The 18691-nt window shown below is 43.4% G+C and overlaps 1 protein-coding gene across 1 annotated transcript in view; it reads right to left on the reverse strand.

The window, feature by feature from the left end:
• The window catches only part of UNC93A (unc-93 homolog A), a 429770-nt gene that overhangs the window by 254869 nt on the left and 156210 nt on the right, over positions 1-18691 (reverse strand). Inside the window, exon 3 of the mRNA XM_069769274.1 lies at positions 11911-12140. Within this exon, the coding sequence (XP_069625375.1) occupies positions 11911-12140 (230 nt within the window). The remainder of the gene's footprint in view (positions 1-11910; positions 12141-18691) is intronic.

Consider the following 18691-nt stretch of genomic DNA (forward strand, 5'->3'; position numbering starts at 1 on the left):
AAAAAGGAGGATGATATTTTGAGAGAAATGCTAAAAAGAAAAATATAATCTTTGATTTAATTTTATTTTAGACTCCAAAATTTAGATGACATTCAAAGCAGATGTTGATACAAGGTTTTCAGAATAAAGAATGAATGTGATACGAATGGTGAGAGAAAGAGTTTAGGATTGATTATGATATTTCTCAAATCATAATCAGGGGGGAATGTAAAATAATATATAATAAAAATAATAATATAATAATGCAACGTATATGCAGAGATCAGCTCTGAGCTCTATCTAGTGTGTGCATGTCAGCTATCCTGAGGACCTTGGCCTCTGCATCTGTTGTTTGTATGTCAAAGCCTAAGAGGAGTTGTCAAACTGTATCTATATGTGGATTGCTTAGGTTACCCGTAACTAAGACAAAATATATTTAAGATGTACCATGAGGTAATGTAAAGGGTGGTAATGTAAAGAGCCAATGTAAGTTTGCAAAATGTTAGGCTTTACTAATATGGTATGCGCTATGAATATGGTACCAGGTAGATCACCTTATGTGGTTAAGAGGTAGGAAAAGATAGTAACCAATGGAAGTCTATGGGTCAAAAGAGTATATAAGGGTAGACCCAGCACCAGTAGGGGGCAGACTTTCTCATTCCATGAGAATACTCCACATGGACCACATCATGCCTCAAAGACATACGTAAGACCTATGCTTAATTTTTCTCTGATAATATAATACTTGATTTGTGTGCTATGGACTTATAAACTGACTTTTTCTTCAATTTTGTAATGAATTTTTGAATGGACATTAAATAAGACTTGTTTTATCCACACAATTCAATTTTGCTTATTTTTCCTATTCTCATCGTATTACTTACAAAAATAAGGAACGGTTACTTTTTCTAACAGACTGGAAATCTATGTCTGTGTCCAGCTGGGGTTGCCAGGTGGTACATGGTGATGTTCCATTTTTGTCTATTTCGTCTTCCACTCCTTCTGAAGTTCCAGAGTTTTTGTCGGATTATCGGGATGTATTTGATGAGCCCAAAGCCAGTGCCCTACCTCCTCATAGGGATTGCGATTGTGCAATTAATTTGATTCCTGGTAGTAAGTTTCCTAAGCGCCGATTGTTCAATTTATCTGTGCCAGAACACGCCGCTATGCAGAGTTATATAAAGGAATCCTTGGAGAAAGGCCATATTCGCCCGTCGTCATCACCGTTAGGAGCAGGTTTCTTTTTTGTGGCCAAGAAGGATGGTTCTTTGAGACCTTGCATTGATTACCGCCTTCTTAATAAAATTACAGTCAAATTTCAGTATCCTTTGCCGTTGCTGTCTGATAGTTGGTTCACCAAGATAGATCTTCGAGGGGCGTATAATCTTGTGCGTATTAAACAAGGCGATGAATGGAAAACAGCATTTAATACGCCCGAGGGCCATTTTGAGTACCTGGTTATGCCATTCGGGCTTTCCAATGCTCTATCAGCATTTCAGTCCTTTATGCATGACATCTTCCGAGAGTACCTGGATAAATTCCTGATTGTGTATTTGGATGATATTTTGGTCTTTTCGGATGATTGGGAGTCTCATGTGAAGCACGTCAGAATGGTGTTCCAGGTCCTTTGTGCGAATTCCTTGTTTGTGAAGGGGTCAAAGTGTCTCTTTGGAGTTCAGAAGGTTTCATTTTTGGGGTTAATTTTTTCCCTTCTACTATCGAGATGGACCCTGTTAAAGTCCAAGCCATTTACGATTGCACTCAGCCGACATCTGTGAAGAGCCTGCAAAAGTTCCTGGGCTTTGCTAATTTTTATCGGCGCTTCATCGCTAATTATTCTACCGTTGCTAAACCGTTGACTGATTTGACCAAGAAGGGTGCTGATGTGGTCAATTGGTCTTCTGCGGCTGTAGAGGCTTTTCAGGAGTTGAAGCGTCGTTTTTCTTCTGCCCCTGTGTTGTGCCAGCCAGATGTTTCGCTTCCGTTTCAGGTTGAGGTTGATGCTTCTGAGATTGGAGCAGGGGCTGTTTTGTCGCAGAGAAGTTCTGATGGCTCGCTGATGAAGCCATGTGCTTTCTTTTCTAGAAAGTTTTCGCCTGCTGAGCGTAACTATGATGTTGGTAATCGTAAATTGTTGGCCATGAAGTGGGCATTCGAGGAGTGGCGTCATTGGCTGGAAGGAGCCAAGCATCGCGTGGTGGTTTTGACAGATCACAAGAATTTGACTTATCTTGAGTCTGCCAAATGGTTGAATCCGAGACAGGCTCGATGGTCGTTATTTTTCTCCCGTTTTGATTTTGTGGTTTCGTACCTTCCGGGCTCTAAGAATGTGAAGGCTGATGCCCTGTCAAGGAGTTTTGTGCCTGACTCTCCGGGTGTTCCTGAGCCGGCGGGTATTCTCAAAGAGGGGGTAATTTTGTCTGCCATCTCCCCTGATTTGCGGCGGGTGCTGCAAAAATTTCAGGCTGATAGACCTGACCGTTGCCCAGCGGAGAAACTGTTTGTCCCTGATAGATGGACTAGTAGAGTTATCTCTGAGATTCATTGTTCAGTGTTGGCTGGGCATCCTGGAATCTTTGGTACCAGAGATTTGGTGGCTAGATCCTTCTGGTGGCCGTCGTTGTCGCGGGATGTGCGTTCTTTTGTGCAGTCCTGTGGGACTTGTGCTCGGGCTAAGCCCTGCTGTTCTCGTGCCAGTGGGTTGCTTTTGCCCTTGCTGGTCCCGAAGAGGCCCTGGACGCATATTTCTATGGATTTTATTTCAGATCTCCCTGTCTCTCAAAAGATGTCGGTCATTTGGGTGGTTTGTGATCGCTTTTCTAAGATGGTCCATTTGGTACCTTTGTCTAAATTGCCTTCCTCCTCTGATTTGGTGCCATTATTTTTCCAGCATGTGGTTCGTTTACATGGTATCCCGGAGAACATCGTTTCTGACAGAGGTTCCCAGTTTGTTTCAAGGTTTTGGCGATCCTTTTGTGCTAGGATGGGCATTGATTTGTCTTTTACCTCGGCTTTCCATCCTCAGACTAATGGCCAAACCGAACGAACTAATCAAACTTTGGAAACATATCTGAGATGCTTTGTTTCTGCTGATCAGGATGATTGGGTGTCCTTTTTGCCGTTGGCTGAGTTCGCCCTTAATAATCGGGCCAGCTCGGCTACTTTGGTTTTGCCGTTTTTCTGCAATTCTGGTTTCCATCCTCGTTTCTCTTCAGGGCAGGTTGAGTCTTCAGACTGTCCTGGTGTAGATACTGTGGTGGATAGGTTGCAGCAGATTTGGACTCATGTGGTGGACAATTTGACATTGTCCCAGGAGAAGGCTCAACGTTTCGCTATCCGCCAGCGCTGTATGGGTCCCCGACTTCGTGTTGGGGATTTGGTTTGGTTGTCGTCTCGTTATGTTCCTATAAAGGTTTCCTCTCCTAAGTTTAAGCCTCGTTTCATTGGTCCGTATAAGATTTCTGAGGTTATCAATCCTGTGTCATTTCGTTTGGCCCTTCCTGCTTCTTTTGCCATCCATATTGTGTTCCATAGGTCGTTATTGCGGAGATACGTGGCGCCTGTGGTTCCATCCGTTGATCCTCCTGCCCCGGTGTTAGTTGAGGGGGAGTTGGAGTATGTGGTGGAGAAGATTTTGGATTCTCGTGTTTCGAGACGGAAACTCCAGTACCTGGTCAAGTGGAAGGGTTATGGTCAGGAAGATAATTCCTGGGTTTTTGCCTCTGATGTTCATGCTGCCGATCTGGTTCGTGCCTTTCATTTGGCTCATCCTGGTCGGCCTGGGGGCTCTGGTGAGGGTTCGGTGACCCCTCCTCAAGGGGGGGGTACTGTTGTGAATTCTGTTGTCGGGCTCCCTCCTGTGGTCATGAATGGTACTTCAGCTGGTTCTGTCCATGGACTTCCTCTGGTGGGTGTTTCTGAGTTTCACAGGTGACGAGGTTAATTCGTTAGCTGCTGCTCTATTTAACTCCACTTAGATCTTTGCTCCATGCCACCTGTCAATGTTCCAGTATTGGTCTAATTCACTCCTGGATCGTTCTTGTGACCTGTCTTCCCATCAGAAGCTAAGTTCCAGCTTGTATTTCTTGGGTTTGCTATTTTTCTGTCCAGCTTGCTATTTAATCTGTTGTCTTGCTTGCTGGAAGCTCTGGGACGCAGAGGGAGCGCCTCCGCACCGTGAGTCGGTGCGGAGGGTCTTTTTGCGCCCTCTGTGTGGTCTTTTTGTAGGTTTCTGTGCTGACCGCAAAGTAATCCTATCCTCGGTCTGTTCAGTAAGTCGGGCCTCACTTTGCTAAATCTATTTCATCTCTGTGTTTGTATTTTCATCTTTACTCTCCGTCATTATATGTGGGGGGCTGCCTTTTCCTTTGGGGAATTTCTCTGAGGCAAGGTAGGCTTTATTTTTCTATCTTCAGGGCTAGCTAGTTTCTTAGGCTGTGCCGAGTTACATAGGGAGCGTTAGGCGCAATCCACGGCTATTTCTAGTGTGTTTGATAGGTTTAGGGATTGCGGTCAGCAGAGTTCCCACGTCCCAGAGCTCGTCCTTATTATCAGTAACTATCAGGTCATTCCGTGTGCTCTTAACCACCAAGTCCATTATTGTCCTGATCACCAGGTCATAACAGTAGACCAACAAAAATTTAATCCACATCTGTCAGGATAATTGTTTGGAAAACCCACAAATAACATCAGCTGAAATACTGGACTCTCTGAAAACTAGCTGTGTGGCTGTTTCAAGATGCACAATAAGGAGGCACTTGAAGAAAAATGGACTGCATGGTCAAGTCGCCAGAAGAAAGCCATTACTGCGCAAATGCCACAAAGTATCTCACCTACAATACGCAAAACAGCACAGAGTCAAGCCTCAAAACTTCTGGAACAAGGTAATTTGGAGTAATGAGACCAAAATTTTACATTTTGGCCACAACCATAAATGTTACATTAGGAGAGAAGTCAACAAGACCTAAGATGAAAGGAACACCAGTCCTACTGTAAAGCATGGAGGTGGATCGCTGATGTTTTTGGGATGTGTGAGCTACAAAGGCACAGAAAACTAGTTCAAAGTTGAAGGAAAGATGAATGCAGCACGTCATCAGCAAATGCTGGAGGCAAATTTGCAATCATCAGCCCAGAAGCTGTGCATGGGGCGTACTTGGACATTCCAACATGACAACAAAATAATACACAAGACCAAGTTAACAGCAGAACAAAGTGAAGGTTTTGGAGTGGCCATCTCAGTCTCCTGACCTCAATATCATTGAACCACTCTGGGGAGATCTCAAGCATGCAGTTCATGCTAGACAGCCCTGGAATTTACAAGAACTGGAGGCAATTTGCCAAGAAGAGTGGGCAGCTTTACCATTTGAGAAAATAAAGAATCTCATCCACAACTACAACAAAATACTTCTAGCTGTCATTGATGCTAGAGGGGGCAATACACAGTATTAAGAAATGGGGTATGTGAACTTTTGATCAAGGTCATTTGGATGTTTTAGGATGCAATTATGATTTTAAAATGTGTAGTTAGATATTTTTAAATGTTAACAGTAGTTTCACAATAAGTTGCTTCAACCAACCACTAACCATGAGTGGAGAAAAAGTTTTGGTGTTATCATTCATATTCCCTGAAAAAAGGCCAGGAAAGCAAAAATACTGCCGAGTTCTGCAAACTTTTGAGTGCAACTGTAATTCTCCAGTTTATGATGGGCCCCATTTAATGCTCCAAATATAGAAAAAAAAAAAATTAAACCTTCACCTTTCCTTGCTGGCCACAGGTCTGGACTCCTCAGCATCGCCGTCTTCCGTCTCTCTGCACTGTGACTGCTCAGTAGATAAAAAAGCTCACAAAATAAATCAGCATAACAATTAGACATGTGAATCAATTGGTAAAGATGAATATCTGCTGATATAGATATTGGATCAAAAGAAAGGAGAAAGAGGGTGGTAAGAACCAAAAGAGCGACCATATAGTTAACAGATATTGGCAAAATACGATCAATCTTTATTAAACAAGGTACAAAGGACAGGTGAGGACAAAGTTCACCAATATGCACAAAACACTATATAGATGCATGACTGCACCGAGAACGCACGGAACCATGAGACCATAATCACTGCACATTGCAATCATAATCATTAAAGAACTCTCCATCCCCTTAGAGGGGACTGATAAAAAAATAACATATTATAGCATGTGGACCCGTCTGCAGATAATCAAGATGTAATTACAAATATAGACAAAATTGTCCAAAGGTATATAATGCAGTGTGTGAAAGCTCCTACCGCATAGGACAAAATATTGTCTGCAAAAGATTTAAAAATTTTACCTCAAGTGAGATGCAGACGTGAGGCAGAGCATACCCACTAGTCATGTCATCGCACCCTCTGCCCTGAAACATTAAAAAGTCAGAAGACGCGCAAGATGCCCCAGCGGAGCAATGGGGAGAGGTAAATATTGCAAGTACTGGCACCCTGAGCAAGCAGGGGGTTCACTCATAGAACACCAGTGTCCCTGATGGTGGGAGCACTGGCACTTGCTTGGGTGCGCCGAGTGCTGGATGAACACAGACCTTAATCACTTGTTAAAAACAAAGAAAGAAGTGTAAATCAAATGGAAAGAGGGGGCATATCTAAAGAAGAATATAATGCTGTTTGCAGGGAATGCAAGGCAAGAGTTAGAAGAGCTAAAGCCAGTAATGAAGTAAGGCTTGCAAGGAAGACCAAAATCATCAAAAAAAGGACTTTGGGGGTATGTCAAAAGGAAAAGAAAAGTCAAAGATGCCATAGGATTTGACAGGATGAAAAGGGTTAAGTGAACAAAAATTATGTTGAGAAGGCCGTACTTTTAAATTCCTATTTTACATCTGTGCTTTCTAAGAAAGCAAATGTAATCATCTGATCTTCATGATGCCATCGCAGGAATAAAATAATCCACTCTATCCATAAGCAGAGAGATGGTGAAGTAACACTTAACTAATTTAAATAAATTTTAAACTCTTGGTCCAGATGAATTACATATTGGGGTACTGATAGAGTTAGCAGAGGAAATTGCAGAACCACTAGACAAAATCTTAGAAAAAACCTGGAAAACAGGAGAAGTCCCTTAAGATTGGAGAAGGTCAAATGTCCCTATCTTCAAAAAAGGAAAGAAGATGGAGTGAGGAAATTACAGACCAGTGAGCTTTACTTATATACCAGGAAAGATAATTGAACAAATTATTAAACAGCATGTATCTAAGTACCTGGATAAGAATACAGTAATTAACCCGAGCCAGCATGGGTTTGTAGCAACGAAGTCAAGCCAGACTAATCTAATTTTCTTCTCTGATGGAATCACTGACTGGGTGGATCAGGAAAATGTGGTAGATATAGTATATCTCGACTTCAGAAAAGCATTTGATAAAGTATCTCATACTATCCTAATTGAAAAAATGACCAAGTATGGGATTGACAAGGCTAAAGTTAGGTGGATTCATAACTGGCTCAGTGAATGTTCTCAAAGAGTGGTAATAAATGGTTGCACATCCAATTCCAAAAGTGTCTCAAGTGGGATACCACAAGTCTGCGTCCTGGCTCCAGTGTTGTTCAACATTTTTATAAATGATCTAAAAAAGGAAACTGAAGGTAAACTAATCAAATTTGCAGACAATGCAAAGCTAGGGAGATAGATAACACTAGAAAAGACAGAGAAAGGATTCAGAAGGATCTAGATAAGCTTGAACAATGGGAAGTAAAGGTACCTTCACACTGAGCGACTTAACAACAATATCGCTAGCGATCCGTGACGTTGCAGCGTCCTGGATAGCGATATCGTTGTGTTTGACACACAGCAGCGATCTGGATCCGGCTGTGACATCGTTGGTTGGAGCAGAAAGGTCAGAACTTTATTTCGTCGCTGGATCTCCCGCAGACATCGCTGAATCGGCGTGTGTGACGCCGTTTCAGCGATGTCTTCACTGGTAACCAGGGTTGCCGAAGTCCCCTGGTAACCAGGGTAAACATCGGGTTACTAAGCGCAGGGCTGCGCTTAGTAACCCGATGTTTACCCTGGTTACCAGTGTAAATGTAAAAAAAAACAAACAGTACATACTTACATTCCGGTGTCTGTCCCCTCGCCGTCAGCTTCCCGCACTGACTGTGAGCACCGGCCGGCCGTAAAGCAAAGCTCTGCTTTACGGCTGGCCGACGCTGAGACAGTGCAGGGCAGCTGAGGCCGGGGGACAGACACCGGAATGTAAGTATGTAGTGTTTGTGTTTTTTTACATTTACAATGGTAACCAGGGTAAACATCGGGTTACTAAGCGCGGCCCTGCGCTTAGTAACCCGATGTTTACCCTGGTTACCAGGGGACTTCGGCATCGTTGGTCGCTGGAGAGCTGTCTGTATGACAGCTCTCCAGCGACCACACAGAGACGAAACAGCGATGCTGCTGATACTTCTTGGATCCCGGTCAGACGCCTCTCAATCAGCCAAACCAGATCTCCACTTTGCACTGACGAGGGGCAGTACCCCGAAACACAGTGTCTGAAAATTGAGATTCTGGTTTGGCTATTATCCTAAGTCATGTGACAAGGCTCGGTAAAGGGTCAACATTGACTGTTAGGATTGCTACTTCCAATAGATGGCACTAGAGTTCTAGTTCTCTTCCTCTCTGAAGAGACAATTTGTATATGGAGTCTGCAAACTGTTATAGGAAAATCTGTGCTCCAGGAGGCAAACAGCGTCCCCTCCTTGTGAGTATCCCCGTATGGCTAAGTAGTACTGTATAACCACATATGGGGTATTGCCACATTCAGTAGACATTTTGGGACACATTATGGTGCCATTTTTAACCACTTCTTGTGTGAAAATGTAAAATATTGGGCTAAAGCAAAATTTGGGTGGTAAAAATGTAGTTATTTTTTCTTCACTGCCCAATGGTATAAAATTCTGTAACTCCCCTGTGGTGTCAATATGATCACTGCACTCCTGGATGAATTCATTGAGAGGTGTAGTTAGGGGGGGGCGGGTTCTGCTGTTCTGGCAAATCAGGGGCTCAGGCAGTGGGTCATGGCACCTGCAAACCATAACAGTAAAATCTGCAGTATAGTGTGGTGCTCCTTCCCTTCAGAGCTTTGTACTGTGCCTGATATATATTTCACGATTGCATGTTGGGTGTTGGCGCACTCAGGAAAAAATGGACCTCAGTCTGTTGGTTTGTAAAAAAAAATCCTTTAAGCCCTTAGAAAAATAAAAACTTGGAGCTAAAACAACATTTTAGTGGTAAAAATGTAATGCATTCTTTCTTCATCGCTCAAGGGTATAAAATTTTGTGAGGCACATGTGTTGTCAATATGATCACTGTACCCCTAGATGAATTCATTGGGGAGTGTAGTTTGTAAAATAAGTTTACATATGGGGGTTTTCTGTTGTTCTAGCACCTCAGGGGTTCTGCTAATGTGACATGACACCCTCAAACCATTCCGGCAAAATCTGAACAACTCTATAGTGCCTCTTTTTTTCTGAGATTTGTGCTGTGCGTCAACAGTAGTATTACCCCACATATGGGGTATTGGCATACTTAGGAGACACTTATCAAATTTGGTCGTGCAATTTCTCCAGTTACCCTTACGAAAATGCAAAGCTTGGAGTTAAAATAACATTTTTGTGGGGAAAATGTGATTTTTTTTTTATTTCACGGCTCAACATTATAAACTTTTGTGAAGCACCTGGGGGTTCAAGGTGCTCACCACTCATTTAAATCCATTTCTTGAGGGGTCTAGTTTTGAAAATGAGGTCACTTGTGGGGAGTTTCCACTGTTTAGGCATATAAGAGGCTCTTCAAACGGGACATGGCGTCTGCTAATGAGTCCAGGAAATTTTACATTGAAAAAGTCAAATGATGCTCCTTCCCTTCTGAACCATGCCATGCATCCAAATATAGTTTTCTCCTTCATATGGGGTATTGGCGTACTCAGGAGAAATTGCGCTACAAATTTAATGGTGCAATTTTTCCTGTTACCCTTATGGAACTACATCATTCGGGGCTAAAATAAAATTTTTGTGGGGAAAATTAGATTTTTTTATTTTCAATGGTCAATGCTATAAACTTTTGTGAAGCACCTGAGGGTGCAATATTCTCACCACACATCTAAATCAGTTCCCTGAGGGGTCTAGTTTCCAAAACAGTTTCACTTGTGGGGGATTTTCTGTGTTTAGGCACGTCATGGGATCTCCAAACGCGACACGGCATCCGCCTATTGTTCCAGAAAATTTTGCATTCAAAAAGTTAAATGGCGCTCCTTCCCTTCTGACCTCTGCCATGCGTCCAAACAGTGGTTTTCCCCCTGCTGGGTATTTTCTATAATATAGACCCCTTCAAACGTGAAGTGATTCCTAAAAAATGATTTTGAAAATTTTGTTGGGAAAAGGAGAAGTTGCTGGTGAAATTTACCCCTTATAACGTCCTGACAAATAAAAAAAAATTGTGCTGATGTAAAGTAGACATATGGGAAATGTTATTTATTAACTATTTGGTGTGACACATCTGATTTAAGGGCAGAAGAATTCAAAGTTTTCAAATTTTCATCAACTCTCCATTTTTTTTACAAATAAATGCAAGATATATTGAAGAAATGTTACCACTATCAAGAAGTACAACATGTAGTGATGAGCGAGTGTGCTTATTACTCGGGTTTTCCGAGCATACCCGAGTGTTCTCTAAGTATTTGGGGCATGCTCATAGATTATGTTTGAGTCACCGTAGCTGCATTATTTGCAGCTGCTACACAACCTGAACATATGCAGAGATTGACAGTTTGTTAGGGAATCCCCACATGAATTCCGGCTGTCTAGCAGCCGCAAATCATGCAGCTGCAGTGATTCAAACATAATCTACGAGCACGCCCAAAATACTCAGAGAACACCCGAGCATGCTCGGAAAACTCTAGTATCGAGCACACTCGCTCATCACTAACAATATGTCTTCAAAAAACAGTATCAGAATCAGTGGGATCCGTTGAAGCATTCTAGAGTTATTACCTCATAAAGTGACACTGGTCAGAATTGTAAAAAATAGCCTGGTCTTTAATGTGTAAACCACCTTGGGTGTTGAAAGGGGTTAATATCACCACCCAATGGACTCACATGCATACAAACACCATTAACTTTAATTAATAAAATGCCAGTTTTAGGGTATGTTTCCACGTTCAGTATAGGCAGCACTTTGGATGCAGCACATGTCCGCTCCATCCAAAGCGCTGCCGGCTTTTGAACATGCGGTGTTTCCATATGCGTTTATTGAACCATGCGGAATCACAACATCTTATATATTGGACTGTGATATTTATATATTTATATATATAAATTGACATGCTGCGGTCTAGAAAGATGTGCCGCATGTTCATATTCGCAGGGAAGCCGGAAGCATCCTTGCATGCATAGTGGAGATGGGATTTCATAAAAAGCCCATCCACTATGCTGTAACATCTGGCCCTTGTGGATTGGACGCTACAGCTGCACGCAGTGTTCAACCCGCAGCATTTACTGACCGTAGGAACATACCCTAACTGAACTTTTTTCTATGAAACTGCATGTTAATTTGATCAGCTTCCCCTGCTCTATAATGTCCTGCCGGCAGATCAGATACTATTTTCAACATGTCAAGTTTTCTTTAAGAAAAATAATACAATGTCCTCTATTACATTATCATTGGTAGAGTACAGAAAATATACAACATAAAACAATACAATAAACTTGCATGCAATACAGAATATAATATGAAAACTTTAAAATGACTCACAAAGGTGAATTTACATTTTAATTAGCTATATGGAGCATACTTATACAGTAATTATGAAGTTTTTCTCCAGCTATTCCACATTATACTTTAAACAACTACATATTTCTAAAAAAAAATAATAATATTGAGTGATATATTTTTACTGTATTTACCTGCATCTGGTGTTTGTCCAAATATTAAAGATGAGATTAAATTTCCCCATACTCCAGACGATTGGAATATTAGAAAAAAAAGTCCAAAATATTGATTGACAATATCTTTTCCAACCTTTCCAACTTTCTCAGCATATCGATTTCCACTCACTGTCAGATATGTACATTTTGCAGCCCACAATGGTGCACCTCCAAATCCCAAAATCACAGATGTTGGAATGAGAGTATACCTAGAAGATTAAAGATTACATAGTTTCTTTTCACTTTGCTAAGGCAAGCCATAACAATGACTTTCAAATATTAGTATTAGTGTACAAGAATGTTTCATTTTAGTCCTAGCACTGCTCCCTGTCTGCCGCTCCCCACACTGTGCATGCCTGTGTAACCCTCCCCAACATGGTGCCTCAATTAAAAAGAAGTTTAGCTCCCGGCTGCGCCACTTGTGAACAAAATCTAGTAGCAAAGGACCAAGTGGGAGGTCCAAAGTAAGCCTAAACTTACATCATCTGCACATGCTAAAACACATGTAAACACAAGTTTACGCAGGGTATTCTATATGCATCAGCTTACGCATGACGTAAAAAATGCTGTGTGTGCATGCGTTTTTTCCTGCGTTTGCATTTTTTATGCACATGCGTTCGATATTTTCAGGAGGGCGTGTCTCAATGGGCGTGTCTCAAACAGTTCCTTGACATGCGCAGTCCAAAGTAAGCAAGCGCATCGAACGCATGCGTACGCAAAGATATGCATACACATGTGTTCCCATAGACAGTAATGCTTTTTTTTAACACACTCATCCACATGCGCATGACTGCGCATATTGCCGGATTTTTGACGCCTACAAAAATGCAACATGTTGCGTTTGCAGGACCCCGCCGCACACCTCAAAACGACGCATGCGTACGCATCTGCAAGCAAATGCATGCAAAAGCATTGTCCTTGCATGCATCATGTTAAAGATAGGTACGCATGACGCATGCGGATCAATGCGGATGAAACGCAGGGCGCACAGACGCAAATGTGAAACCAGCCAAAGCAAGGATGTCAACATGGTGATGCTTTGATGAGTGGCCCAAATATTTTTTCACCTGACCTAGAGAGTGAAATGGAGTAAAGTTAATTTTGTTTCAGAAACACACTTTGGGCCAGGTTAAAAAATATTTGGGCCTCATGTATCTGTGACATAAAGGATCAATATCATGAACATACATTGAAAAATGCAATTCCATAACCAATCAATTATGTAATCATAATATGTACAGTGGCATTTAAATGTTTGGGCACCCCCGGTCAAAATTACTTTTATTGTGAACAGTTAAAGGGAACCTGTCACCCCAAAAATGGAAGGTGAGCTAAGCCCACCAGCATCAGGGGCTTATCTACAGCATTCTGGAATGCTGTAGATAAGCCCCCGATGTATCCTAAAAGATGGGAAAAAGAGGTTACTTTATACTCACCCAGGGGTGGTCCCAGTCCCGATCCGGTCCGATGGGTGTGGCGTTCCGCTCCGGCACCTCCTATCTTCATCAGATGATGTCCTCTTCTTGTCTTCACACTGCGGCTCTGGTGCAAGCGTACTTTATCTGCTGTTGAGGGCAGAGCAAAGTACTGCAGTGCGCAGGCGCTGGGAAAGGTCAGAGAGACCGGCGTCTGCGCACTGCAGTACTTTGCTCTGCCCTCAACAGGGCAGACAAAGTATGCCTGCGCTGGAGCCGCAGCATGAAGACAGGAAGAGGACGTCATGTGATGAAGATAGGAGGCGCCGGACCGGACCGCGACACCCATCGGACCGTACCAGGACGGGACCGGGACCGCCCCAGGGTGAGTATAATATAACCTCTTTTTCTCATCTTTTAAGATACATCGGGGGCTTATCTACAGCATTCCAGAATGCTGTAGATAAGCCCCTGATGCTAGTGGGCTTAGCTCACCTTTCATTTTGGGGGTGACAGGTTCCCTTTAAGCAAGTTGAATAGGAAATGATCTCTAAAAGACCTACTGTTAAAGATGACACATTTCCTTTGTATTTGTCATTTTTTTACATTTTAAAAATTACAAAAAGAAAAAATGGGCTGATGCAAAAGATTGGGCAACCTTGGAGACTTGTGTGCGCAGATAACTTTGACCAAGGTTTCAGACCTTAATTAACCTGTTAGGGTTATTGCTTGTTCACTATCATCATTAGGAAAGGCCAGGTGAAGCAAATTTCTCAGCTTTATAAAAACTCAACCACGTCTAACCTTGATGAAGGAGGTAACCCAGCTCTTAGTTTCTTAAAATCCATTACTAATTGAAGAAATACTTTAAAACCATCATGATACCATATGGCATAAATATCACCAGCCTCTCAAGGGATCAATAAGCAGACGCGTTTTGAACTTAGTAGCTCTTATTCATTGCTTAACATGTTAGGTTTTTATCAGTCCTATATACTAAATCGTGCTATGGTCAGGAGATGAGAAGTTACCTGACCATAGTAGGATTTAGTATATAGAACCAACAAAAAAACTGGTTTTCAAGTGCTTCTTCAATAAATAATGGATTTTAAGGAACTAAGAGCTGGATTACCTACTTGATTGATTACTAATCCTGCTGCACAACATACTTTCCGTGCTCTGGTTCCTGGACATCTAAGTGGTGAACTGACCTTTTTCCTTCCTTAACTCTTTACACATCTAACCTTGTGCCAAAAAACAGCAGTCATGGGTTTTTTTAAGCAGCTGCCTAGCACTCTGAAAATGAAAATGTTGGAGGCCCAAAAAGCAGAAGGCTATAAGAAGATAGAAAAGTGTTTTCAAGCTGCCTTTTCCTCAGTTTGGAATGTAATAAAGAGATGGCAATTAACAGGAACAGTGGAGGATAAGATAAGGTATGGAAGACCAAGCAAAATTTCAGTGAGAGCTATTCATAGGATTGCTAGAGAGACACAAATAAGAATCCCCGCATGGCTACAAAAGACCTTCAGACAGATTTAGCAGACTCTGGAGATGAGGTACTTTGTTTTACTGTTCAGAGACACCTAAACAAATGTGGCTTTCATGTGTCCTTGCCATAAAATTCAGTGTCAGAAGCATGCAAAAGAACACCTAAATAAGACTAATGCATTTTGAGACAAGTCCTGTGGACCAATAAGATTAAATTAAAACTCTTTGGCCACAGTGATCACAGGTATGTATGGAGAAAAAAAAGGCACTTGCTTTGTTGCTGTGTTGCAGTTGTAAGAAGGTGGTGTGGACCTTCAGTTGCTTCCTTTCTCCTTTATGCCGGGCATGTGTCCCCCATGCGATATCCTGATAGTATGGCTATGTATTAACGTATACTGTTATGAACTGCTGTTTTATTAATGTGTCTGTATGTCTGATATTGTGCTATTGTAAGTGTACTGTATTCTACAACCTGTATGTAATTAGTTCAGGGTTAGAACAGATTAACCAAATGGGGCTAGATTAGCAGCCTGGAGGAAACAGGAAGCTCCTGCTTTGTGAGCAGAGCCCAGGCAGGCTTGCCCATGGCAGGATATGCACCTCTCATGAGAGTATAATATAGCCCTGGAGGGGAGAACGTGCTGCCAAAGAACTGCTGGGAAGCTGAAACAGGCACTAGGACTATGCGAGTGCCCAGTAAAAGACTGTTTGCTCCTGGGAACCGGACGGGAGCTGTTGAGACAGAATATCTGGATAGGGACAGCGCAGGAACCATTATCTCCTCCTTTTTTCCATCATTATTAAAGTTCTGTCACTGTTCGAACCGAAGTGTGTTGCGTGATGCATCCAGAGAACGCCATTCCTGTGTGGAGAAAAACCGTGTGCTGGAGGTAATTGACTGTGCTGCAGGGCTGGGACTGAAATAGAATTTTAGGAATTTGCATCTCTGATTTAGTGGGTTAAGAACTACAGCTACTCATTAAACCTCCCTTTCCTGAGGACATTACACACAGGTGAACATGTGTTCTTGGACATCTATGAAAAACTGGTGATCACCTCTAGAGATAAACGAACATCGTCAGCTCCCTCCTTATTCGGCAAGCTATAGCCCTTACCGAAGAATCTGCATCGGGAACCCGGATACCTGGAGCGCTCCCAATGATCAACTGTTTGGCACCACTGCTGCATGTGTCGTGGCTCTGAGACAGTCACAACACATGCATGGAGAGCCTGTTTGTTGTGACTGTCACACAGCCGCGACACGTGTGGCGCCCAAGGAGTCCGGTTGCCACAGTGCCATTGGATCCCTCACAGGGAGTAATGTCATGCCTGGAAGCACGGAGAGGTCCCCTTACCAAGTGTCAGTAGGAGAGAAGTAGAGCAGAACCTGGGGAGTGGAGCTGAGATTAAACTCGCCCCAGAGCTGAGCACTAGTAACCGGATACTGGAGTCCATGGTTGAGTGGGTACTGAAGTCACGGCAGCTAAATCCAGAGGGCAGGGGACTGCAGGTCTCCTTGCCCGATCTAATACCTGGAGGCACAGCAGCATACCAGAGTCTGGAGCCCACACAAAGGCGCAGCATCTGTGATAGACTCGAGCTGCCTGCCATGTGGGCAACAGTTTGTTTTTAAAAACAGAGTGACAGCTGCAGGAGCAGGTGCGGTGGGGCAGCAAGAATAAAGGGAGGACAGCACAGAAGGAAGGGCTCCGTACCTACCTGGTTAGGTGAATCCAAAACTGCTTCCAGGCTGCCTGGCTCTCCATCATGATCTGTTACCAATGCTCCTGTCTGTTCTATCAACCATCAAGTAAAGGAAAAGAAAACTACAGTCCTTGTGTCCTCCAGTGATATCTTGAGTCCTGCACTACAAGGTACACAAAGCCTGACATAAACGGGATCGGTAGACCTGGGGCCCCGCTCCACCTATGGGGAGCAGAACCATCACAGCTGCATCAGCCCCAGCGGTCTCCTTTAGCAGTGTCAGCCATTCATTGCCGAACACCAGAGGTGGCGTCACATTAAATCCCATGTACATATACATATTCTCCATTCCCCGACTATGGCCAATCCTTTATACTATGTATGAACACCAGCAACATGGGATTGTGAGCAGTGCTGTCCCAGGTACAGCAAGGCAGAGAGAACAGAGAGAATGATTGCCTACACCAGCAGAAAGCTTTGTCCCATTCAAAGCAACCCTGACAACTATAGTTCCTTTACACTGGAGTTTCTTGCCATAGTCTGGGTGGTAACAGAGTGCTTCAAGCACTACCTGGCTTCGGCGAAGTTTATATTTATACATATAATAATTGGCTGACCCACCTTGAAACGGCGAAGCTAGGTGTGTTGGAGCAGCGATGGATGGCTCGGCTGTCCAACTACGAGTTTACCATCAAATACTGGGCAGGGCATAAAAACGCTAATGCTGATGCAGGATGCCCAACTTGCTACATGGGGGACAAGACCCGGAGAAACTCGAAGAAATTGAGTTACCAGCCTTCCACGGTCCCGATGCGGCCCAATGCTCCCACTGCGTGAGGGACAAGCGCTATGCCATGCAAGAGGCAACAATTAAACCATTGCCCCACCGTGGATGGGCCAAAACACAGGACAGCAATCCGGCAGTCGGCCTAGTAAAGGAATTGCTGACACAAGCTGATTCGAACCCTGGTCCAGATGCTCCACAAGAGACCCAACAGTTGTGGAAGGAGAAGGACAAGCTATTCATCTATGAGGGGATGCTGTGTCAGAGAAGCGTCAACTCCCGAACCCACAAACTGGTCTGGCAGGTGGTGGCCCCGAAGCAGGATGCGCCAATGGTCTTAGAAGCATACCACAATGGAGCAGGACACTTCAGATGGAAGTTGGAAGTCCTGCTACGTGAGTGATTCTACTGGGTTGGCATGAGGAAAGCAATCGAGAAATGGTGTTGAGAATATGGTCCATGCAACATGAGATGGAAAGAGCGTGATAGCCAGAGGGCTCCCCTACAGTGTATAGTCAGCAAACAACCGCTTGAGCTGGTAGCCTTGGACCACGTGAAGCTGGCCCCAAGCCGGTCAGGCTATGTCTATGCCCTCACCATAGTAGACCACTACTCCTGATTCCTGGCAGTATTGCCAGTGATGGATCAGATGGCGAAGATGGCAGCCAAAGCATTTCAAGAATACTTTTGTTGCCCGCACGGTTACCCTGAACGAGTGCTTATTGTCCAAGGCCCAGCCTTTGAAGCAGGAGTGTTCCAGGAGTTCTGTAACCTGTACAGCTGCAAAAAAATAAGAACCAATCCATATCATCCCCAGATCAATGGGTTATGCGAGAAAATGAACCACGTAGTAATAGACCTGTTGAAGACTCTGCCCCTGGAAGAGCATAGCCTGTGGCAAAAGAAGTTTCCGGATTTGGAAGACTTATATAACCACATTCCGGTGAACTCCACCAACTGTACACCTGCCTATCTGATGAGGGCAAGACCTGGCAAGTTACCCATTGATTTGGATATGGGAGTTTTATCACCTGAGACGACAACACCAGATGCAGACTGGGATATGGAGTGGCAGCAGCAATATCACAAGGTGCAAGAATGTGTAGAGAAAAGTTTGTCCCAGACAAGACAGAGGCAGGAAAGAAATTATAATCATGTCCAAGACCCGTGGAAGCCCTAATCGCACGAAATGGCCATCATCCATACCGCACTCCCGGCACCATCGCATTCACCTGCTGCCTCCTAACAAATATCTTAAACCGTTGGATGGTAAATAAAGGACTTTCCTACAACTGGGTGAGTGCCGCATCTCTTTTTCTACTTCATATCGATACCTGTTGTGAATTCAGCTTTTGGGCTCCCTCCGGTG

The sequence above is a fragment of the Ranitomeya imitator genome, chromosome 5 (assembly GCF_032444005.1).
Source record: "Ranitomeya imitator isolate aRanImi1 chromosome 5, aRanImi1.pri, whole genome shotgun sequence".
NCBI classification, from domain to species: domain Eukaryota; kingdom Metazoa; phylum Chordata; class Amphibia; order Anura; family Dendrobatidae; genus Ranitomeya; species Ranitomeya imitator.